This window comes from Dipodomys merriami, unplaced genomic scaffold (assembly GCF_024711535.1).
Source record: "Dipodomys merriami isolate MVZ:Mamm:240054 unplaced genomic scaffold, mDipMer1.0.p SCAF_4, whole genome shotgun sequence".
Classification (NCBI taxonomy): domain Eukaryota; kingdom Metazoa; phylum Chordata; class Mammalia; order Rodentia; family Heteromyidae; genus Dipodomys; species Dipodomys merriami.
Window position 1 is genome coordinate 28,680,533 of NW_027205603.1, and position 25,099 is coordinate 28,705,631.

General features: G+C 41.3%; 1 protein-coding gene and 1 pseudogene across 2 annotated transcripts in view; both read left to right on the plus strand.

Moving 5' to 3' along the window:
• The window catches only part of Rgs20 (regulator of G protein signaling 20), a 95,660-nt gene that overhangs the window by 65,554 nt on the left and 5,007 nt on the right, over positions 1–25,099 (plus strand). For both annotated transcript variants that reach the window (XM_069990719.1, XM_069990720.1), the window contains exons 3-5: positions 9,723–9,874; positions 16,826–16,900; positions 23,047–23,281. In XM_069990719.1, coding sequence (XP_069846820.1) covers positions 9,723–9,874; positions 16,826–16,900; positions 23,047–23,281 — 462 coding nt within the window. The remainder of the gene's footprint in view (positions 1–9,722; positions 9,875–16,825; positions 16,901–23,046; positions 23,282–25,099) is intronic.
• On the plus strand, positions 7,212–8,054 carry LOC138806233 (G1/S-specific cyclin-D3 pseudogene; annotated as a pseudogene).

Sequence of the window (25,099 nt, forward strand, 5' to 3'; positions counted from 1 at the left end):
ACACTGAAAGAATAGCTGTTAGACCTAAAAAGAGTTTCTTATTAAAATAAGTGTGACTCAACAGTAAGAAATGCAAGAATATGATTTACTTCACTGTTTAAAGGAGGAAACTCATGTGCTAATCTCAACAGATTGTAAAAAATCAAGTTGAATTATTGATTTAAGAAACTTTACTAAGGAAGTTTCCAAATATACTTACATTATAGAGAAAATAATATATTTTATATGCTTATGTGTTAATCACATAACATCAACAGTTAGCACAATTTGCTTTTTATTTTTATTTTATTTTATGGTGTTGGATTGAAATCCAGGGTCCTGTGCGCATATGTAAGCAAGCCCTTCATCTACTGGCCTGGTATTTGCCTTCATTTGAAAGTTGGTGGTCTATCAATACTTCAGTTTCTCCTTTGGTTCTCTGATTTCTCAACAGCTCAGCTCCAAACACTTCAGCATGAACTGAGTGACAGCCTGGCCCATTAATTTAAAAGTTGAGAGTGGTAATAGGTTGTTAGAAAGTACTTATGGGAACAAATTTTTATCTGAACTTTTTGTTTGCAGTTGAATTCAGGGCCTTGCACTTGCAGGTGTTCTACCAGCCCCTTTAGAGTGGACTGACCTCTACTGAGATTACTGTATCTCTATGTCCCAAATAGCTAGGATTACAGGTTTGGGCCACCACATCCAGCTTCTGAACCCTCACTAATAGGAGCTTTAACTTATTTAAGATGTCAAAATTGCTAAACCATTTGTAAGTATTTTGAGAAACTATATACGAAATGATAATGACACATAGGGAAAATTAAAGAGATCATGAGACCAAATCAAAACTGCAAAAACCAAATCACAGAACACTGAGAGAGAAAAGCATGACAGATTACAAGTGAGAAAAAAATTATTCATTAATTCAACTGAATACCAACAAGTGACAGCATCACAATTTAGTATGGAAGAACAAAGTACAGAAATGCATTGCCACTGTATACAGTGCAGTAAGTTTGAAAGCAGTCTCAGTAATGCACTTCACTAATTCTCTCCTTTGATCTGAATTTTTTAAAGTTTCATGTTCAAAATAAGACAATATCATATATTTTACCTTTTTAGTGAAAACTAGAAATATATAAATCTATTCACACAGGAGTTATATGATTCCAGTTATATAAGAAAATGCAAATCAATGGATATTTCCCAAGGTAGGATGGAGTAGGTGGGAGGGGGAGGGGATGATGTGTTGTTCTTCAACTCAATTGTGGTGATAACTTCATAGATACATACTTATTGAATATCAGATCATACACTTTAAACATGTGCATTTCATTATCTATTCCTCAAACCTCAAAAATGTATTTTTTTCTTTTCTTTCTTTCTTTTTCAGTTATGGGGTTTGAACTCAAGGCCTGGACACTGTCCCTGAGCTTTTTCCACTCAAGGCTAGCACTCTATCACTTTGAGCCACCGTGACACTTGAGGATTTTTGGTGGTTAACTGGAGATAAGAGTGTCACAGACTTTCCTGCCCAGGCTGGCCTCAAACCATGATCCACAGATCTCAACCTCCTGAGTAGTTAGGATTACAGGTATGAGCCACCAACACTGGCCTGTTTTTTCTTAATGTATGGATTTTTCTTTTGTTTTCTGAAGGCTGTATTAGTCCTGAGCAAACTTAGGATATTCTTTAAGATTTTACTCACTATAACCAGGTACCAGTGGCTCAGCTACTAATAAGGGTGAGATGTAGAGGATCATGGTTCAAGGCTACCTCAGGTAGAAAAATCCATGAGACTCTGTCTCCAACTAACCAGCAAAAGGCCAGACTAGAGGCATGGCTCAGGCAATGGAGCAACAGACATGAACAAGAAGCCAAGTGAGAGTTCAACACTCTTGAGTTTGATCCCTCAGTATTGGAGGTGGGGCTGAATAGGATTTACTCAATATATCAAGATTTTTTCAGGTATTTACAAAGAAATAGATGTATGTACACAAACTATGTTAACTTATGGCTGAGATTTTAGCTCAGTGGTAGTATACATATTTAGCATGTGCAAGGTTCTGGGAACACACACACTATACACACACAAACTAGCTAGCAGATCTGTTTTTATGTAATGGAAGTGGTAGGAGAAAAGTCTTTTTGTTTGTGAAGCTTTCTTCCAGAAAGCTCCAGCACCTATTATACATACTGGCATTGTCAATGTTCTAATTAAAGAAAGTCATAAAGAAGTCAAAGATGTTGAATAGTAGTTCCACTTTTCCGTATTCACCCAACTTCTTGCTAATGATATTAAGACCAGGATGTGGACAGATGTTTACACTTTTGAAGGAAATAGGGCTGGGCACTGGTAGCTCACGCCTGTATCCTAGCTACTCAGGAGGCTGAGATCTGGGGATCATGGTTCAAAGCCAGCCTGGACAGGAAAGTCTGTGAGACTCTGATCTTCAATTAACCACCAGAAAACCAGAAGTGGTGTTGTAGCTCAAGTGGTAGAGCATTAGCCTTGAGCTGAAGAGCTGAGGGACAGTGCCCAGGCCCAGAGTTCAAGCCACATGACTGACAAAAAAAAAAGAAAAGAAAGAAATAGGTAGCAATTATTTATAGACAATATAATCTTCTAGCTAGAAAATTTAGAACACCAGACAGACTACTAGAACTATAATTCAATATAGTGTCTGTAGCTTTCTTATACTCCAAAGAAATTATTTTAAAAACACAGAAAGGAAAAGAGATGTCATTTATGATTAAAGAAACATTGATCTAAAAACCGTTTAAGAGAAAGTGTGTATGACCATGCCGGGCACCAGTGGCTCACGCCTGTAGATCCTAGCTACTCAGGAGGCTGAGATCTGAGGATTGTGGTCCAAAGCCAGCCCAGGCAGGAAAGTCCTTGAGACTCTTATCTCCAATAAACCACCAGAAAACCGGAAGTGGTGCTTTGGCTCAAGTGGTAGAGTACTTGCCTTGAGCTGAAGAGCTAAGGGACATGCTCAGGCCCAGAGTTCAAACCCCATGACCGACAAAATAAAAAATAAATAAAAGTGTGTATGACCTATTTGAAGAAAACTCCTAAGCTATATGTAAAGGATCTAAATGAATAGGCATTTTACATGCTGATTGGGAAGGCCCATTGCTCTAGATATTAAAATAGTCATTTCATGAAACCTTCGGACAGTCCATGTTACAATCCTTCTGCTTCTGGAAAGAAACTGAGATTTTTTTAATGAAATAAGTTGTATGAATACCTATTAGAAAATAATAATTACTAAGCCAGCTGTTGATATTATCCAAACTATCTGGGAAACCCAGAGCAGGAAGGCAGTCTAAGTTTGTAAGATCTTCTCTAGAAAATAACCAGTAGAAAAGGGTTGAGGAAGAACTCAAACATCAAGGAGGTACATCAACCTAGAAAGCATACTGGGAACAGTGGGACACACCTGTAATCCTAGCATGCACAAGGGGAGGCAGAAGGATCAGGTTTAAGTTAATTACCTTCTGAGACCCGGTCAAGAAAGGGAGGGGTGGGTGGGAGAGAGAGAGGAAGAAAGAGAGAGAGAGAAAGAGAGAGACAGAGAAAGGAAGGAAGGGAGGAAGGAGGGAAGGAAGGAAAGAAGGAAGGAGGGAAGGAAGGAAAGAAGGAAGGAGGGAAGGAAGGAAGGAAGGAAGGAGGGAAGGAAGGAAGGAAGGAAGGAAGGAAGGAAGCGAGGGAGGGAGGAAGGAGAATAGGATGGGGGAAGTTAAAGAAAAAAAGGGAAGAAAGAAGGAAAAACAATTACCTGGAGAATGTTTTGTTCAAAACATCTTTGTTTGGAGTTCATGCTGGCTTTTCCTGTGCCTGAATGTCTTAGAGTGAAACAGACCATGGTCTGTCTTCTTCCCATGAAAATGCAGGGAGGTGAGAACATGACACCTGGGATCACTGGCCCCCAGGGGCACTAAAGGGGCTTAGGACTTTGTGCCTTCCTTATTAGCCACATTACTGTGGTGCCCATACAACATGGCAAGGAGTTGGGTAAATGTCTGCCTTCACCTTTTGACCAAGAAGCTGTTCAGGAACCCTGGCACCATGAGTAGCACTTTTGCCACTGGGGAGGAAGGGATAGGAAGTTCTTCATGGGTCTCACGCTGTCTTGAAGCTTACATGCTAGGCTAATTAAACCCAGAATTAAACCATTCCTCAGAAATAAGACTAAATTAATTGTAGTTCTACCCAAATACCAACATGATTATTTGGGGGCCTTCACAAGCTGACTTCAAAATGTAACTTGGAAAAAGCAAAACAAATGAATAAATGGGCAAGAATAGTCCCTATCTCTAAAACAAAAACTTTTTTAGGAAATGGAGGGAACTTATCCTACCCAATATTAAAAACATATAATAGGGGCTGGGAAGGTGGCTCAGTGGTAGAGTTCAATTCCTCAGCACCACATAAGCAAAAAGAAAAAAAACGGAAGTGGCGCTGTGGCTCAAGTGGTAGAGCGCTAGCCTTGAGCTGAAGAGCTGAGGGACAGCACCCAGGCCCAGAGTTCAGGCCCCACGACCGGACCCAAAAAATAAAAATAAAAATAAAAACATATAATAAAATTGGAATATACCAAGGGATGTGGTCTGTACTGTAGTCCTAGCTACTTGGGAGACCTAGGCAGGAAGACTGAGCCTGTGTACTGAGGGGAACAGAGCAAGACTCCATTCCTTAAATCATTGCTAAGCACTTGTGTCACTGAGATAGAAGGATTGCAGTTCAAAGCCAGCCTGGGCAGGAAAGTCTGTGAGACTATTGTCCCAATTAGCCCTGGAAAACTAGAAGTGGCATTGTGGCTCAAAGTGGTAGAGCCCTAGCCTTGAGCAAAAGAGCTCAAGGACAATGCTAGAACCTGAGTTCAAGCCCTATGACTGACAAAAAAAAAGAAACATGAATTGAATTGTACCATATAGAGTAGCATTTACTTTGAAATAAATTGCCTTTGAATAGAAAAAAAAAAAAAAGAAACATGCAGTAGAGGGAGGTTATGACTCAAGCAGCAGAAACGTTAGTGCCTCTAGTAAAAGAAAAAAAGTTTAAGTGTATATATATTACATATCATATATATATAGTTTATATTACATATATATATATATATATATATATATATATAATATACCTAGATTTTTTAAGGTTTCTTGTTAACTCGTAAATCTTTGTCTAAAAGAGATGAAAAAAAATTCCTCTCTAAGGGTACACATGACCTAAAGCTATGTGGTATATGCTCATTAAAGTGTTTCACATATAACTCAAAAAAGACATAAATGAATGAACATGTAAGTAAATGGGAGAAAAAAATAGAACAATACATCTAGCATTCAATCCCAAAGTCCTAATTAAATTGGTTATTTAATGTATATTTGATATTAATTTGCAATTAGCTTCATTAGAACTCAATAATGTGGCCTGGAAACATGGCTTCATAATAGAGCTCCTGCCTAACAAGCACAAAGTCTTGAGTTCAAACTCTGGTACCAAAAAGAAATTTCAAAATAGCACCAAAAGTAAAAAGAGATAGCAGATGCTCTTTCTTGTGTTGCTTTTGTCATCTCATTATTTTACACTCTTCTAGTCCTGAGTGGAAAGGACAGAGTCTGATGGCTTCACCTCCTCCTCTGAGGAGCCAGTCCATTTGATGGCAGGGCAGGTTCAGGTAGACAACTCTGGAAGAACTGAGCCATTTCTATGAAGCAGTTTATGTTCTTAGTGCTTTGTTGTAGGGAGTTTAGGGCCTGCTTTGAGGTAATGCAGCTAGTAAAGATTTGAATATACTGAGTCTGGCTCAGACCTGGGGCTCCAGGACCTCCTCCTCTGCAGTTCCTGTAGTCTATACACGTGTGAAAATGTGGATGTTGGATTGAGAAGGGGAAGAGAGGATGAAGAAGATTGACAGACAGGATGAGTGGATCAAGGTACATTGAATGCACGGATATACGTGTCAGAATGAACCACCCTTCTACAACTGGTTGATGCTAATTTTTTTTAAATGTGGTGACCAGATGCCTTGGCTTATGCCAGTAATCCGAGCTACTCAGGAGACTCAGGGTGAAAGGACTGTGGTTCAAGAATAGCCTGGGTTGGGCAGTGGAGTGGCTCAGTGGTAGAGTGCTTGCCTACCATGCATGAAGCCCTGGGTTCAATTCCTCAGTACCACATAAACAGAAAAGGCCAGAAGTGGCACTGTCACTCAAGTGATAGAGTGCTAGCCTTGAGCAAAAGAAGCTCAGAGACAGTACCCAGGGCCTGAGCTCAAGCCCCAGGAATGTCAAAAAAGAAAGAAAGAGAAAGTGGTGCTGTGGCTCAAGTGGTAGAATGTTAGCCTTGAACTGAAGAGCTGAGGGACAGCGCTCAGGCTCAGAGTTCAAGCCCCACGACCAACCGACAAAGAAAGAAAGAAAGAAAGAAAGAAAGAAAGAAAGAAAGAAAGAAAGAAAGAAAGAAAGAAAGAAAGAAAGAAAGAAAGAAAGAAAGAAAGAAAGAAAGAAAGAAATTAAGAAAAATGTAACTGTTTTAGCCTGGCACTGGTGGCTCAGTCCTGTAATCCTAACTACTAAGGAGGCCGAGATCTGAGGATCATGGTTCAAAGCCAGCCCAGGCAGGAAAGTCCACGAGACTCTTATCTCCAATAAACCACTAGAAAACCAGAAGTGGTGCTGTGGCTCAAGTAGTGCTCGCCTTGAGCTGAAGAGCACAGGGACAGCACCCAAACCCAGAGTTCAAGCCCCATGGCTGACAAAAAAAGGGAAGGAAAGAAGGAAGGAAGGAAGGAAGGAAGGAAAGAAGGGAGGAAGGAAGGAAGGAAGGATAAAGAAAGAAAGAGGAAAGAAAGAAAAAGAAAGAAAGAAAGAAAGAAAGAAAGAAAGAAAGAAAGAAAGAAAGAAAGAAAGGAAGGAAGGAAGGAAGGTAGGAAGGAAGGTAGGAAGGAAGGAAGGAAGGAAAGAGGAAGGAAAGAAAAAAGAGAAAGAAAAAGAAAGAAAGAAAGAAAACAAAGAAAATAATTAACAAAAAAGCAAAGCTGGAAACGTGCACGGCCCAGGAAGTATAGGGCAGACCCTGAATTCAAATCTCACTACTACAAACAAAATAAAACAAGAGGGAAGCAGTACCAGCTCTAGACCCGGCCGCACCACTGGCTCTTCGCACTGGCCCACCCGTCCACCCATCTTCCCGATCTCTCATTATTCTCGCCCAGCGGAGTATGCAGATACTGTGCTGTGAGGGCACCTGGACCTGAATCGTGGGTGCTCGGGGACCAGCGTGTCCTGCAGAGCCTGCTCCGTCTGGAGGAGCATTACCTGCCCCAGGCCTCCTATTTCCAGTGCATGCAGAGGGAGCTCAAGCCGCAGATGCAGAAGATGCTAGCATATTGGATGCTGGGAGTATATGAGGAGCAGTACGGCCAGAAGTCTTCCCCGTGGCCATGAACTACCTGGATTGCTAGCTATCCTGAGTCCTACCCGAAAGGCATAGTTGTCACTCCTTGGGTCATCTGCCTGTTGCTGGCCTCTAAGCTGCGGGATACCACACTCCTGACCATCGAGAAACTGTGCCTCTACACTGACCAAGCTGTGGCTGCCTGGCAGTTGCGGGAATGGGGGGTGCTGGTCCTGGGGAAGCTCAAGTGGGACCTGAGTGCTGTGATCGCTCATGATTTCCTGGGCCTGATTATGCAACTGTCTCTGCCCACTGACGGACAGGCCTTGGTCAAAAAGCATGCTTGGACTTTTTTGGCCCTTTGTGCTACAGATCACACCTTTGCCATGTATCAGCCATCCATGGTTGTGACGGGCAGCATTGGGCAGCAGTGCAAGGCCTGGACCTCTGCTCCTTGTCCAGGGATGAGCTCACCGACCTGCTGGCTGGCATTTCAGGCACTGAAATGCGGGCCACCAGAAGCACGTTGAAGCTGAGCATAGGGAGAGCCTCAGGGAAGCCTCCCAGCCCACCCCCAGCCCAGCACCCAAAGCCCCCACGTGGCTCCAGCAGCCAAGGGCCCAGGCAGACCAGCATACCGACAGATGTCACCACCATCCACCTCTAGCCCAGGACAGCCCCCGCCCCCCAGGAGCCACAAGCAGAGGAGGGGGAACTGCCATTCCTTCCCTGCTTCTAGAACAATCCACATCACATCTGAAGCTAGAGGGGGCTCCTCCTCGCCCTTCACAAAGCCTAAGGGGCCAGGCCCTGCCTATCCTGGCAGTGCACTAAGGGACCTGGGTGGCCATGATGCCTGCATGGCCAGCCAGCCCCTCTTCCTCCCACCCCTGACCAGCTCAGCTCTTGCCTGGACTAAATGCAGCTGGGCCTGATTGGTCAACAAAATTGAATAGGTAAAATCCACATACCAGCATTCCCTTTTGAGCACCCCGCCCCCACCCTCTTTGGGGGCTCTCATGTTCTTAACTGCCAAAATGCCCCACTGCCTTCTGAAAGTGTTGCCCCCTCTAGAGTTATTGCATTTGGATTGGGGTCTTTCAAGTATCCTGATTGACATGAGGGGGAATGTAGTTGAGATGGCTTCCCTTAGCAATTTGGAGGCCCCTTATATAATCCGTGCCCCCAGCTACTCCTAGAGGGAAGGGCCTAGGCCTTGGTAAGAGGGTAAGAACCAAGAAACAGATCTCTCTTTGCTTTGCTTTCCACTCAGCTTGAGTGAGGGTTTGGTGCTGAAGGATGAGGTCATTTTAATTTATTAACTGTATGGAGCACAACTATAAGGGTACAGTGGGGCCTGTACCCTGTAAGTGGTAGTAACTCTGGTGATTGCTTTCCTTCTGCTACCAGCTAGAGGATCTTTGTGGCCCAGGAGCTGCTACAGTCTGGGATGGGGGCCACACACCCCACTCCCTCTGGCCTCCAGTGGGAGGATGCAGGGGACCCTGGAGGAGGAGGCAAGCCCCATCCACGGTGGTCTTTCCTAAGGCCACAAGGTTCTAGCTGGTGACCCAGGACCATCATGCTGCCTTAATAAAAATTCTGGAATAAAAATAAATAAATAAACAATAAAACAAGCTAAGATGAAACAACAGTGAAACAGTAGGAAAAGAAAAGACTGAGTATGGCTTGAACTCTGGGCCTGGGTGCTGCCCTCAGCTCTTCAGCTCAAGGTGCTGTACCACTTGAGCCACAGCACCACTTCTAGGTTTTTTTGGTGGTCTATTGGAGATAAGAGTCTCTCGGCCTTTCCTGCTGTGGTTGGCTTTGAACTGTGATCCTCAGATCTTAGCCTCCTGAGTAGCTAGGATTACAGGCACGCGCCAGCTGAGAAGCTGACAGCCCTTTTTTGTATATGGCTTCCTTTCTGTACTGTAGCCTCCCTAGTTATCACCTATTACCACCTGGCATATCAACCCTTGAGTTCAAGTCCAGCGGGACCCCTGGGAACCATCCCCGAGTCTCAGGGTATGTCAGTTATCTCATACCTTTACTAAACTGTGTGCTCCTAAGTGTGTCACTTGGATATTTTATTCCTGGAATTGATCGTCTTTGACAAGTTTAGCCATTAAGTAAGTGTCTGCTAAATTAATGGACTGTAAGAGTCCAAGCACAAAATTTTACTAAACTTAGCAACAACGGCCTGCACCTAGCCAAATGGCATCTTCTCATTGAACTAAACAAATGAATGTCTGGATTGATGTCTTCCTAACTCTACCCACCTCATGCCATATCCCACCTCACGTACCCCCACCCTGTTTTCCTTCCCCTGCAGCAGCCTATGGGATCCGAACGCTCCGAGATGCAGAAGCGGCAGACATCCTCTGTGCAGGACCCACTGGGATCTGGATCAGGCCAGCCTGGAGTGGGGAGTCGGGGATCTAATGCCTGCTGCTTCTGCTGGTGCTGCTGCTGTAGCTGTTCATGGTAAGACTGGCACTCTAGCAGCTACCATTAATCCACTAAGCAGCTTTTGAAAAGCAATTCCATATACATATATATATATACATAGCATTATATATCCATATATATGCATGTATGGGTATATGTATATATGTGTGTGTGTGTGTGTATATATATATATATATATATATATACACACACACACATATATGGATATCCTGTAATATACTGCATCTGTTTAGTTCTCAAGGAACTTCAGTTCAGATACTTAGAATCAAACTAGCCTTAAGCTGAACAACCAAAGAACAAGGCAGAAGCAAGGCAGAAATGGGTAGAAAGGCTCCCCCTTGGGTCTGAAGGCTTTATGGCAGATTTGGATTTAAGACCAATTAAGTTTAGGTTGAAGAAGCCTAGCTTTTATGTTCTATTGTTTTTGTTTATTATTTTGGTTTTTTAAATAAAGGAAAACCAATAGATATGCTTAAAATGGAGAGCAAAATCTAAAAATAGTCTATTTTATTTCTTATAGGAAGGCCCATAGTCATTGCTTTAAGAAAAAAAAAAACAAGAGAGACCACCCCTGGGTGACATAAGGAGGCCCCAGTATAAAAACAAAGTAAAAACAAAACAGAAAACTTCAAGATAAATTCTGGATGGCTTGAAGGCCAAGAGAAAAACATAGGATTATATCTTAATGATCTTGGTGTTGGGAAGAATGACTTTTAAAAATATATATAATTTATTATTATTAAGGTATTATACAGAGGGGAAGAAGTCTTCTTAAAAGAAAACACAGGGGCTGGGAAAGTGGCTCAGTGGTAGAGCGCTTGCCTTGCATGCATGAGGCCCTGGGTTCCATTCCTCAGTGCCACATAAGCAAAAAGAAAAAGCCAAAGTGGCACTGTGGCTCAAGTGGTAGAGTGCTAGCCTTGAGCTGAAGAGCTGAGGGACAGCGCCCAGGCCCAGAATTCAAGCCCCACAACCGGACCCCTCCCCCCAAAAAAGAAAAGAAAACACAGGTGGGCACTGGTGGCTCAAAACTGTAATCCTAGCTATTGGAGAAACTGAGATCTGAGGATCACGGTTCGAAGCCAGCTCAGGTTTCGACTTTTCTATTCAGAAAATGCTGGAAGTAGTGCTGTGGCTCAAGTAGTATAGTGCCCTCCTCTTGGGCACGAGGAGGCTCGGGGACAGTGCTCAGGCCCTGAATTCAAGCCGTAGGACTGGCAAAAAGTGGGGGAGGGAGGAAGGAAGGAAGGGCAGAAGGAAGGAAGGAAGGAAGGAAGGGAGGAGAGAGGGAGGAAAAGAAAAGACAAAATCTTTTATAAAAGGCATTTTAGATATTCAGGAAGCTAAGATCTGAAGATCATGGTTCAAAGCCAGTTCAGGGAAGGAAAGTCCATAAGACTCTTATCTCCAATTAAACACACACACACACACACACACACACACACACACACACACACACGAAACGATAAATAAAAAGATAAATAAAGGAGTTATGGCTCAGGTTGCAGAGCCCCTGTCTAGGCAAGCAAAGACTTGAGCTCAAACCCCAATATTGCTAACATAAATAAATTAGTTAATTAAATAGAATGAAAATGCAAGACCTACTCAGCAAGATAGTTACAGTGCACTTAAAGTTTTTATGAAGAACTTCAAGAGGTAAAAGCAAGCTATTGAAGTGTAACAGCAAAGACAATCTACTTGAGCTTCTACTGGCAAAGATTACAGAAAGGAAAGCTAATAACACACCTCTCTAAATAAAGCCTCTTGATCTCTGCTCTAAAGGAAATGTACCTAAGATTATCCACTACAGCATTATTTTGAGTGAGGAAAAAAATGAACATGGCTGGACAGTTCACATATACCAGAATGGAGGATGGTATCTCAGTGTGTTTACTGAACAATAGCATTCCTGTCTACACTCATGTGCTACAGGGGGAAAAAAGCAGTTACAGCCCAAATAACAGTATAGATTCATTGTTATGTGAAGTTCGAAAAATGTTTCTGGGTGCTGGTAGCTCAGGCCTATGTTCCTAGCTACTCAAGAAGCTGAGATCTGAGGATCTCAGGTTTGAAGCCAGTCTGTCCAGGAAAGTTTGTGAGACATTTATCACCAATTAACTGTCAAAAAGCCAGAAGTAGAGCTGGAGCTGAAGTGGTGCCACCACAAAACAAACAAAAAAGTCTAACCCGTGTCTTCCTTATAGAAAGAACATTTCTGAACTATAATAGCCCCCAGTAAACAAATACACAGGTTTCCTTTTCTTAAAATATTTCTATTTAAATGTAATGAGATGGAAAATGTCAAAGCTCAAATAAATTTTGCATTATTTAATTCATGGTTGAGCATCTGGTTCTTTCTGGAATCTTGTGTGAAACTCACAATTCATTTTCCTCTCTGCTTTCTCTTCCCCATGGTGCAGTGATGTGACCCCTTACAAAAGAAACCCAGGAAGCCAGGCATTACTGACACCCATGCAGAGAGGATGCCACCCCATGCTTCTCAAGACTTTTTGGTTTGGTTTAGTTTCATTTTTTTCAGAAACCATTATTTATTGAAACTTTTTAGCCTAGCTATAATAAAAGAAACAGGTCAAAAGAATTCCTGCATTTTTAATGAGTTTACCTTTAAAGAAAAATTCAGCTACACACACACACACACACACACACACACACACACTGAAATTCATATAGCAGATGTGTTAAAAAAAAAAAGTAATATAAAATACTTTTCTAAAATGGGGCAAAAGGTGTTAAGGGAAAACAAAATAAAAAGGAATAGATTAATGCAGTAGTAATGACAAGGTAAACACAATTCATATCATCCATCATAAATGTTCATTTAGAGGGGGTGGGCCTTTATGTGAAAGCACATTCAAGTTTCACAAAAAGTATTTCTTTCATAAGTTCATTTTTGAAAAAAATAATAGTCCAAAGATCACTTTCTCATCAGGGGAAGATAGCTTAATTTCCTTGATTCTTTTTCCAGAATACTTTTTGAGATTTATCAGAGATTCCTACAACTAGGAACAATATTTGATAATATTGATAAGCTACTGAAAGCTTTTCCCCTGCAGTTAAGAATAAGCCAAGAATATCCACAGTCTCCACTACTACTTAACATATATTTTAAGTATCACTCAATGCAGTTAAACAAGAGAAGACAATTAGAGGCCTAGGAATTGTTTTTGTTTTTGTTTTGCCAGTCCTGGGGCTTGAACTCAAGGCCAGAGCACTGTCCCTGAGCCTCTTTTGCTCAAGGCTAGCACTCAACCACTTGAGCCACAGCACCTTCCAGCTTTTCCTGTTTATGTGGTGCTGAGGAATCGAATCCAGGGCTTTGTGCATGCTAGGCAAGCACTCTACCACAAAGCCACATTCCTAGCCCCAGAGCCTAGGAACTGAAATTGGTTAAATTACAGATAGTGAGAAAATACCTGGAAATATCCAGAGAATCTGGGGCTAGAATTAACACAAACATAAAAGAATTCAGTAAAGAAGAATATAAAATTAACATAAAAATAGTTGTCTTTCTGGCTCCTGCTTGTAATCCTAGCTATTTAGGAGACTGAGAGCTGAGGCTCTCAGTTCAAAGCCAACCCAAGACAGAAAGTCTATTGACCACACAAAAAAGCTGGAAGCAGCTGTGGCTCAAGTGATAGCCATGAGTGCTATCCATGAGCTAAAAAACTCTGTGACAGCTCAGGGACAGTGCCCAGGCCCTTAGTTCAAACCCTAGGACCAGCACAAAAGATACAGAAAGAGCAAGAGGGGCTATTGGCTGGGTGCCTGGATCTGTTGGCTTATACCTGTAATCCTAGTGACTCAGGAGGCTAATATCTGAGAATCACAATTTGAAGCCAACCCGGGCAGTAAAGCCTGTGAGACACTAAGTAATAACAACAACAACAACAAAAGCTGGAAGTGGAAATGTGGCTCTAGTGGTAGAACACTAACATTGAGCACAGAAGCTCTGGGACAGCTCCCTGGCCTCAGGGCCTGGGAGTTCAAGTCCCAGGAACAGCAGAAATAAACAAACAAGCAAATAAATAAATAAAATACAGGGGTTATACTAACTCTACTGAAGATAAAGTTACAAAATACTCCAGCAGTTCCTAAGTATTTACGTAAGGGAACTGAAAATATATACTCATGCAAACTTACATAGCAACATGATACATGCAACCAAAAACTAATAATAATAAAATGCAAATGTCTTTCCATTGATGGATAAACAAAATTTGGTTTATTCATACCATATAATTTTCAGCTGGACAAAGGACTGAAGTACTGACATATACTACACACAACCTGGACAAAAGAAAAGCATTATGTCAAAATGGAATGATATCAGCCCCCAAAGAACATAGATTGCAAGCATCATAGACACTGTAGATAGATCAAGAAACCAAAAATAGATGGTTAGTGTTTTTCTGAGCCTGGTAGAAGTAGAAAGAAATAACTGGTAACAGGTGTGGACTTCTTTTGGGACATGCAAATTTCTGGATAGTGGTGATGGCTGCGTATCACGGTGAGTATAAGACTAAAACCAACTGTACACTTTAAATAGGCAAAGGTTATGGTATGTAAATAGTAGCTCAATGAAACAATTGAGAACTTAATAGCTTTCAGATATACTGAGATAGAAGCAAAAATTCTACTTACAGTAATAACATCCATTTGGAATGAATTTACAGAGAAAAGCCCAAAATAAGATAGGCACTGGTTGCTTATGTAAATCTATAATCCTGTATTCTCTGGAGGCTGAGATCAGGGAATTGCAGTTCAAAATCAACCCAGGCAGGAAAGTCTCTGAAACTGATTGCCAATTAACCACCAAAAAGCCAGAAGTGGAGTTGTGACTCAGTGGTAGAGTGCTAGTCTTGAACAAAAAACTTAATGACAGTGCTTAGGTCCTGAGTTCAAGGCCCAGAACTGGCATTTTAAAAAAAGAAGAAGGGGGCTGGGAAGGTAGCTCGGTAGTAGAGTGCTTGCCTCCCATGCATGAGGCCCTAGGTTGGATTCCTCAGCACCACATAAGCAAAAAAAAAGCCAGAAGTGGTGCTGTGGCTCAAGTGGTAGGGCGCTAGCCTTGAGCTGAAGAGCTGAGGGACAGTGCCCAGGCCCAGAGTTCAGCCCCCACAACAGACAAAGAAGAAAAAGAAGAGGAGGAGCAGGAGGAGGAACAGCAGGAGGAGGAGGAGGAAGAAGAAGAAGAAGGAGAAGGAGAAGGAGAAGGAGAAGGAGAAGGAGAAGGAGAAGGAGAAGAAGAAGAAGAAGAAGAAGAAGAAGAAGAAGAAGAAGAAGAAGAAGAAGAAGAAGAAGAAGAAGAAGAAGAAGAAGAAGAAGAAGAAGAAGAAGAAAGGTTTTTGAAAGATATAAAATTTGATTGTTTTTTCTCAAGAAAAGAAAGGTTCAGAAAAGAAAGATACAATAGTAGAATTTGATTGGTTTTTCTCTAATCATTCAGTGTATGTTCCATTAACATAGATAACCTTTATTTTGTCTACAAACTAAGCTTGAAGATGATCAACTTTGCTTGCTTTCTTTTTTCTGGTGGTGCTGGGGTCTGAACTCAGAGCCTCACACTGGCTTTGCTCACTTGCACATGCCTCCAGCCCTACTATTTGGTGATTATTTTATAGTCAGATTTTAGGCTAGCTTCAAACCTCAATCCTCCAGCTCCAGCCTCTTGAATAGCTAGGATACAACAGACATGAGCCATGGGAACCCAACTATGGATGGATGTATGCTTTTTTTAAGGTGAAGAAAGTAAAATGAAATTCTTTACAAACATGTTTTCATTAAATAGTTTCTACTAAGAAGCTGAGATCTGAGGATCACAGTTCAAAGCCAGTCTGGGCAGGAAAATTTATGAGACTCTTTATCTCCAATAAACTACAAAAAAAGATGGAAGTGTAATTGTGGCTGAAGTGGTAGAGAGCTAGATTTGAGCAAAAGAAGCTCAAGGACAGTACCTACGTCCTGAGCTCCACCCTCCGGGGGACCAGTGTGCACAGGTGCACAGGCGCGCGCGCGCGCACGTGCGCGCATGCACGCGCGCGCACACACACACACACACACACACACACACATGCACACACACACACACACATGCACGCGCACACACAAGTTTCTAACAAACAACTTTTAGGAAAAGAATTGTTATTCTAAATGTAATTAAGCGTAATAATTTCTAACTCTTCTTCAACTACTATAGAATGCAGTATTCTAAATAAATGTAATTTGTGTTTCTAATGCTTCTATAGCTGGAAACTTAAATGTTGCTCACGGATCAAGTATTAAAAGCTTCATCTAAATTTTAGGAGGTAGTAAATGTTTTTAGAGGTGGAGTCTACTTGGAGGTCTTAGATAATTGGGGAAATGCCCTGAAAGATCCCCAGTGGGATGCTAGCCCCTTCCTCTTTCCTTCCTGGCCTGTGACCTGAGTGATTTTGCTATTCCAATCCCTCCTAGCAGGACAGGCTATGCCTCTCCATAGCCCCAAACAATTGAGTCAAGCCATTATGTATGGGAAGCTATCTAGATAAACATCTTCTTTATATAAGCTAATCTTCTCAGGTATTTTGTTTTAGTGATGTAAAGTTGACTAATACAAATACTTTATTGTCATACTTTTGATTTTTTTTAAAATAATTAGGGTGTTTTTTTTTAAGGAAAAAAATTCTAGGCCAGATATGGTGGCACATTCCCATAATCCTAGCACTTAGGAGACAAAGACAGAGGAACTTAAATTTGGTGCCAGTCTGGGAACATAGAGAGACCTTATCTCATAAAAACAAAAACTAAAAAAAAAAAGAAAGAAAAAGGAAGGAAGAAATAGAAGGAAAGAAGGAAAGAATAAATTCTAAAGTAGTTGAAGATTGGAGATTCTCTTTAAAGTATTTGTAAAGAAAATTCGTGTCTTGACTGCAGCTGATCTTAACACTGAATGTCTGTTTCTTGCAGCCTCACAGTGAGAAACCAGAGACCCACAGGAACTTCCCATGAAGTCAGGACAGACTTTCCAATCTGTGAGGAAAGGTAAAGTCTCACATTTTTAACTCAGGAAACTAACAGAAATACAAACCTTTCCAAGTTGTGTTTGTTTCTCAGAAGGGTTGCATTTTGGGGGTTTTATTGCATTTTATGTTTCAGTAAAATACACAATTTCTTTACAATTTAGTAGCATTAAATCTCAATATGACATAACATTTTCCCCCTGCAGAACTTCTTTTAATTCATTGTGTAACAGGGAGAGAAATTTGCTAATCACAAATATAAATAGAAAATTCTTGACAAACTATAATGATGTAATTTTATTTTTATGTAAATCACTTTTAAAATAAAAGTCCATCATGAAACATATTTGTTCTTCAGAAAGGTTTTGTGATTCCATTTCTAATTGTAAATCTATATTAAATTGTTAAAGTATTGTTTTTATTTAATTTTCCTTAGTTCCTTAAGTTCTTGAATTAAATTCGAGGCCCTCTGAGCTTTTTTGCCCAAGGCTAGAGCTCTATGACTTGAGCTATTACACTTCCAGCTTTTTTCCCCCATGGTTAATTGGAGAAGAGAGTCTTAACACAGCTGGTGCCAGTGGCTCATGAGTGTAATCCTAGATAATCAGGAGGCTGAGATTTGAGGATCACAGTTCAAAGCCAACCCCGGGTAGGAAAGTCCATAAGACTTTTATCTCCAATAAACCACCAGAAAACCAGAAGTGGCACTGTGGCGCAAGTGGTAGACCAGTAGCCTTGAGCTGAAGAGCTGACGTATAGCACCCTGGTCTAGAGTTCAAGCCCCATGATTGAAAAAAAAAAAAGCCTTAAGGACTTTCCTGCCAGGACTGGCTTCAAACCATGTAAACATTTTATTTTGAAACTATATATAAGTTATTCTGATACTAAATTTGTATCCTACTTTCTCTTAACTACTCTTTATATTTTGGGGTGGGAATGGTACTGGAGCTTGAACTCAGGAACTCTTATTCTTACTTAGCTTTTCTCTCTCCTTCCTTCCTTCCCATGTTCCCTTCCCCCTTTCTTTCTTTCTTTCTTTCTTTCTTTCCTTTCTTTCTTTCTTTCTTTCTTTCTTTCTTTTCTTCCTTCCTTCCTCCCTCCCACCCTTCCTCTCTCCCTCCCTCCCTTCCTTCCCCTCTTTTCTTTCTTTCTTTCTTCCCCTCTTTCTTTCTTTCTTTCTCTCTCTCTTTCTCTCTCTTTCTCTCTCTTTCTTTCTCTTTCTCTTTCTCTCTCTTTCTTTCTCTCTTTCTCTTTCTCTTTCTCTCTCTCTTTCTTTCCTTCCTTCCTTCCTTCCTTCTTTCTTTCTCTTTCTTTCCTTCCTTTCTTTCTTCTTTCTTTCTTTCTTTCTTTCTTTCTTTCTTTCTTTCTTTCTTTCTTTCTTTCTTTCTTTCTTTCTTTCTTTCTTTCTTTCTTTTTGTCATTCCTGACACTTGAACTCAGTCTGGGCACTGTCCTGAGCTCTTTTTGTTCAAGGCTAGCACTCTACCACTGGAGCCACAGTATCACCACTTCCACCACCACTTCTGGGTTTTTCTGTGATTCAGTTGTAGATAAGAGTCTGTAGGGAGTGGAGGGGAGGGAGGAGATGGGAAGGTAGGGAGGGAAGGGACGGTTTGGGAAAAACAAAGGAGGGGGTATCAATGATGGTTAGGAAATATACTCATTACCTTACTCATGTAACTGTAACCCCTCTGTACAGCATCTTTATCAAAAAAAAAATAGGCTCAGATTTTCCTACTGGCTTCAAACTGTGATCTTCAGATCTCAGCCTTCTGAGTAGCTAGGATTACAGGCATGAGCCTCCCATACCAGGCATACTTAAGCTTTTTTGATCAAGGTTGGTGCTCTACCAAATGGATCATAGCCCCAGTTCTGGCTTTTTTGTTGTTGTTAATTGGAGATAAGAATCTTACAACTTTCTACCCCAGTTAGCTTTGAAGCTCCATCCTCAGATCTCAGTCTTCTGAGCAGCTATGGATACAAATTTGAGCCACTGGAGCCTGGTTTCCCTTAACCATTATTATGCCTGGTGTTTTTTTGGTTTTTGTTTCTGGTTGATTGGTTGATTGGCTGATTGGGGTTTGAATAGAAGCTTTGCACTTGCTAGGCAGGCATTCTACCACTTGAGACATGTCCCCAGCTCTTTTTTCAGATAAGGTCTCATATTTTTGCCTGTGGATTGTCTGCATAAGACCTCATTTCTACCTAATCGTCCAAACAGAATTTTTGAGATAGGGTCCTGCTAAGTGGCTCAGGCTGGCTGGCACTTGAGCAATCCTTCTGCTTCAGCTGCTCTAGTTCTGAGATTACAGGTATATACCACCAAGACTGGCATTATAAAGAATCTTAATACATTCCTAGAATTATTATTAAATATAATATGCTTTCTGACCCCCAAAATAAGAAACTAAAAAAAATAAGGAAAAAGAAAGCTGGTCTATGGAACTTTTAGCCTTATAGGTCCTTGTAGCTACTTAAGAGGCTGAGATCTGAGGGTTTTAGTTCAAAGACAGCATGGGCAGGAACACCCATGAGACCCTTATCTCACCAAAATGTTGTAAATGTTGTGTAGCTCAAGTGGCAGAACACCAACCTATGTTGAAAAAGTCAAATAAAGGACAACTCCTAGATCCTGAGTTCAAGCACAGAAAGAAAGAAGAGAAGAGAAGAGAAGGGAAGAGAAGAGAAGCGAAAAGAAAGAAAGAAAGAAAGAAAGAAAGAAAGAAAGAAAGAAAGAAAGAAAGAAAGAAAGAAAGAAAGGATGGAAGGAAGGGAGAGAGGGAGAGAGGAAGGAAGGGAGGCAGAGAAGAAAAAGGAAAGGAAAGGAAAGAACAGAACAGAAAAGAAAAATACCAAATACAATGGAAAAGATCAAAGCAAAACCTAAGTCTTATGCATCCTCTGTGGTGATTGTTCTAAAACATAAAGGGAAGACACAACAAAACAATGGAGACATGTAATAGAAAGGTAATGCCTAGTAGAGAAAAACAGTATGAGAATAACAGGAACAAGTTACAACAGCAAACATTGATAATAAATACACCCAGAGCACATTCCTAAGTATGTGGAAGTTACTAAAGCACTCTAGAAGAAAGGTCAGAATCATTCCATAAATATGACATTATATCAGCAATTCATAGCCTTCTTAATTAGTTTGCTAGGAAAGCCATAACCAAGTACCCAAACCTGGGTAACTTAAAACAACAGAAATCCAGTTTTAGGGTTCTAAGGCTGAAGTTGAAAATCAAGGTGGTAATAGGGCAGAGCTTCCTCTACACTGATGGCTGTAGGGCAGAGCCTTTCCTTACCTCTCCTGGCTTCTGGTGGTTGCCACAGTCTTGGCCTGTCATTGGCTTGTACATACATCTCCAGGCAACTTCCCTTTGCATCCCCAAAGCAACTTCTTTCTGTGCCTGTGTAGGCAAGTCTTCCTCCATTTAATAAGTTTATCAGGCATTCAAGACTAGGACTCACCTCAAGACCTCATCTTAATTTGGTTAAGTTTGCAAAGACCTCCATTTCCAAATAGGGTCACATTCAGGGAGAGGAGTTAGGACTACATCAAGCCCTTCCATGGGGAAGGGCACAATGCAATCTATAACACCTTTCTACAGAATAAACATTGTATTCAGACAGGCTAGCTCCACTAATATTCCACAAATAGATCATTCCAAGAATACAGGACTTTGACATAATTACCCAATCACCCAAAATGCTGATGTAACTGATGACAAAACCCAATGAGGTAGAACAGACAATGAGTGTCAGATTCTATTCACAAAACAACATGGGTGAACCTGAGAAATTTTTGGGTGAACAAAGCAAGCTGCAGAACATAAAATAGCATAAGCCATTTTTATAAAGTTAAGAAAAACTAATAAGCATAACATTATTTATTTGTTTGTTTGTTTTTGTCAATCGTGGGGGCTGAACTCTGGGCCTGGGTGCTGTCCCTCAGCAATTCAGCTCAAGGCTAGCGCCCTATCACTTGAGCCACAGCACCACTTCCAACTTTTTTCTGCTTATGTAGTGCTGAGGAATAGAACCTAGGGCCTCATGCATGCGAGGCAAGCACTCTACCACTAAGCCAACTTCCCAGCCCTAAAATTATTTTTTAAAAAACCGAAATAATTCTTTAGAGTCACAAACATATGTCAAAATGGGGGCAGGGGGAGGTAACTGAAGAGAGATATTAAGGATCACTATTAAATAGGCTTTTATGATTTCAATAAAATTCTTTGTTTTTGTGGGGGTACTTGGATTTGCATAGTTGTTCTTTTTACTTAGACTAGCTTGGATTGTGATCCTCCTATTATTTCCCTATAGCTAGGATCAGAAGCATGTGTGTATCACCACAATCCCCTTGTTTTTAGTGTGTATGTGTGTGTGTGTGTGTGAGAGAGAGAGAGAGAGAGAGAGAGAGAGAGAGAGAAAGAGAGAGAGCGAGAGAGAGACAGAGAGAGACAGAGAGAGAGAGAGACAGAGAGAGATACTGTGTCTTTAATTCAGTATCTAACACTTAATGTTGTTGTTGTTTTTTTTTTTTTTTTGGTCAGTGGTGGGGCCTGAACTCAGGGACTGGGAACTATCCCTCAGCTCAAGGCTAGTGCTCTACCACTTGAGCCACAGCACCACTTCCAGTTTTTTCTGCTTATGGGGTGCTGAGGAATCGAACCCAGGGCCTCATGCATGCAAGGCAAGCGCTCTACCACTGAGCCACCTTCCCAGCCCCCAGTATCTAACACTTAAATAGGCACTTTACAACCTGAAAGCCACTACCAGCTCCTTGGAGAATTGTTTGTTTTTGAGGTAGAGTCTCACTTTATTCTATTCGTGCATCCCCATATTGCTGTGCATGACTGGCATATGCCATTGTACCCAGCCATTGGTACAGATAGAGTAGGAGCCTCAAATACTTTTATGCTTGGTCTGGTACAAGCAATATCTCTACTTCCCAAGTAGCTAGGATTGTAGGTTTGAGCCACTACTCAGTTTAAAGAAATCTTTTTTTTCTTCTTTTTTAATTCATTTTTCCTTGTCTTTCCTTTCTTGCTTCCTTCCTGTCTGCCTGCCTACCTGCCTTCCTATCTTTTTCTTCTCTCCATCCCTCTCTTTCCTTCCCTCTTTTCTCTTTCTCTCTCCTTCCCTGATTCCCTCCCTCCCCCTCCCTTTTTTTACAGTATTGGGGTTTGAAGTGAGAGCCTATTTAACTAAGCAAATGCTTCATCACTTAAGACATGCCTCCATCCTGCTTATTTATTGAGATAGGCTCTGGTTATCATTTGGCCTGGGCTACCTCTAACCTCAGTCCTCCCAATCTCTGCCTCTGAATATCTGAGATTACAGAGTACACCCCACTGCACCTGGCTCAGTGTAGTAAAAATAGAAGCAAAACAAGATGTTAAGTCTAAAAGTTAAGTTAGATAGTTCCCTTGGGGATCGGGCAGTGAGGTAGCATGTAGAAGTAACACGTATAGGAAGTAAAGCTGTAGCTCAAGTGATAGTGTACAAGCTTTGAGCAAAAATGCTCAGGGACAGTGCCGAGGCCCTGAGTTTAAGTCCCAGGTCTGGCACACACACTCTCTCTCTATTTCTCTGTCTCTGTCTCGCTCTCTCTCTCTCTCTCTCTCACACACACACACACACACAATAACAAGTGAACTTTTGTGCGTAATGCTCCAATTCTTAAGTAAATGGTTCATTTTGTTTTCATCCTTCCTAACTTGCATTTCTATTACATATTATCTTCCCTCTTTTCTTAAATGTTACACCATATTTTTTAAGTATTAGATACTGTTCTGAAGGTTTAGTGATTAGTCTGACTTTGTTCTGTTGTAGAACTAGGGTGTTTAGGGGAATCAGGTAGTTGTAGAAATTTTCACCTATAATTTAGAAGTACTGCCAGATGTGTCCTGATGTTATATAAGTGGTAGTAGCTGGGCAACCCAGCTGAGCCATTAGCAGTACTGTACTCATGCGCTTTTTTTTTTTTTTTTTTTTTTTTTTTTTGCCAATGGTTTAATGGAATGAAAACTACTTTCCCTTCCAAAATGTATACTTTTTTTTTTAAATGAGAAGAAAGATTTTTTTTTTCTAGTTTAAAGCTCAAATGAACTACCAATAACAGCTTCCTTTTGACCTCCTTTTTTGCCCCCCCCCCCCCCTCAGTCCCACTCCTACCCTGGAAGAAGTCAGCGCCTGGGCTCAGTCATTTGACAACCTCATGATCACTCCAGCGGGAAGAAATGCTTTCCGGGAATTCCTCCGAACAGAATTCAGTGAAGAAAATATGCTTTTCTGGCTGGCCTGTGAAGAACTGAAAAAGGAAGCTAATAAAAGCATTATTGAGGAGAAAGCAAGGATAATATATGAAGACTATATTTCTATTCTTTCTCCTAAAGAGGTTGGTGCCTACAAAAGGTCTCTCCCAGGAGCCCTTGGTAAAGTTTCCCCTTCCATATCTGCTTGTGTTCTCCTTGTATAGTTAGGGTTGCTCTAAAACAGAGCAACGATTCTGCCCCATAGCCCTTGATGTGCTCCCACAAATGGGTGCCAAGAGACTCCAGAAAAATATGAAGGATTTTGTGCATCTTTTTCTGGTATAAGTAATCATAATTTTCATCAGCTTGTCTAGTTCAGGAGAAGGTTTATACACTTTATTTTATCTATTTCCTTTTGTTTTTATGTGCCAGTAATAGGGCCTAGAGCCTAGGCACTGTAACCTAGCTTTTGCTCTCAAAGCTAAGCCTCTACCATTTGAACCACCTCTTCACTTCCAGCTTTTTATTGGTTAATTGAAGATAAGATTCTCATGGACTTTCCTGCCTGGGCTGGCTTAGACTGCATTCCTCAGATCTCAGCCTCCTGAGTCGTAGGATCTCAGGCGTGACTCATGAGTATCTAGCTATACAATTTTAATACTGGTACTGATTTTGATTTTTATGATGATGCAGATGAGTCTAGGGCCACATACGTGCTACACAAGTTCTCCACCACCGAGCTACATCCATTCCCACTTTTAGTACTACTTAAAAATCTTATAAAAAATTATAGTCAGCAGGGGTGCTGGTAGCTTGTGCCTGTAATCTTAATTACTCAGGAGGCTGAGATCTGAGAATCGAGGTTCAAAGCCAGCCCAGGCAGGAAAGTCATGAGATGCTTATCTCCAATTATCCACCAGAAAACAGGAAGTGGAGCTGTGACTCAAAGTGGTAGAACTCTAGCCTTGAGCAGAAGAGCTGAGGGAAAGAACCCAGGCCCTGAGGTCAAGCCCCATGACAAAACAAAACAACAAAGCTATATGGACATTCCTTGGTTCCTCACTCTGAGCTAAGTTGTTTTTTACAGGTATGTTTTGTTTTGTTTTTTATCACACCATTTTTAGCACACTGATTCAGAGGTTTCCCCATGGCCTCCTTTCTTTCGTTCTTTTTTTTTTTTTTTGTGCCTGTGAACTCAGGGCTTCAACACTATCCCTGAGCTTTTGTGTACCACATGAGCCATAGCGTCGAATCCTGCTTTTTGGTGGTTAACTGGAGGTCAGAACTTCAGAGGCTTTCCTGCCCAGGATGTCTCTGAACCATGATCTTCACATCTCAGCCTCCTGAGCAGCTAGGTTACAGGCATGAGCCACTGGTGCCCAGCTGTTCTCCTTTCTTATATGAGAAAAAAAAATGCCCAAGGGTGAGAATGGCCAGGTTTCCACCTCTGAGAGTTTAAGTTTTTTCAAATGTAAAATCTTACATGTAAAATGTAAGAAGTTGTGTTATGCAAAATGTAAAAGGTGGTGTTATTCTCATTATTGGGTGTGTTGTAGCTCTAATTTTAAAGTCATTTGTCCTCTCCTACCATGTGATTTCTCAGAATGGAAGTTCATAATGTAGAGCCTCTCTTGTCAAGCAGCTCACAGAGAAGTAGGCCAACAGCCAAGTAACCCTGGCTAGTTGGCTGGTTGTCATCAAGAAGGGTTGGTGGAGAGAGCTATCTCCAGTGGGGTGATGAGAATGAAGGCAAGATACCCAGTGAGGGTGAAGATCAACCAATGCAAAGGACATATTCAGAAACCAAAGGAGATGAAACAATTCCCAGAGGACAGTACCCGAAGCAGTACTGTATTATTATGAATGGTGAAGTAGAAGCAGTTTTTTAGGCCTCAAATGTAGGGTGATCCCCAAACTATTAGGGCTGTGGCAGGCAACTATACCAAACTTAGAAAAGGATT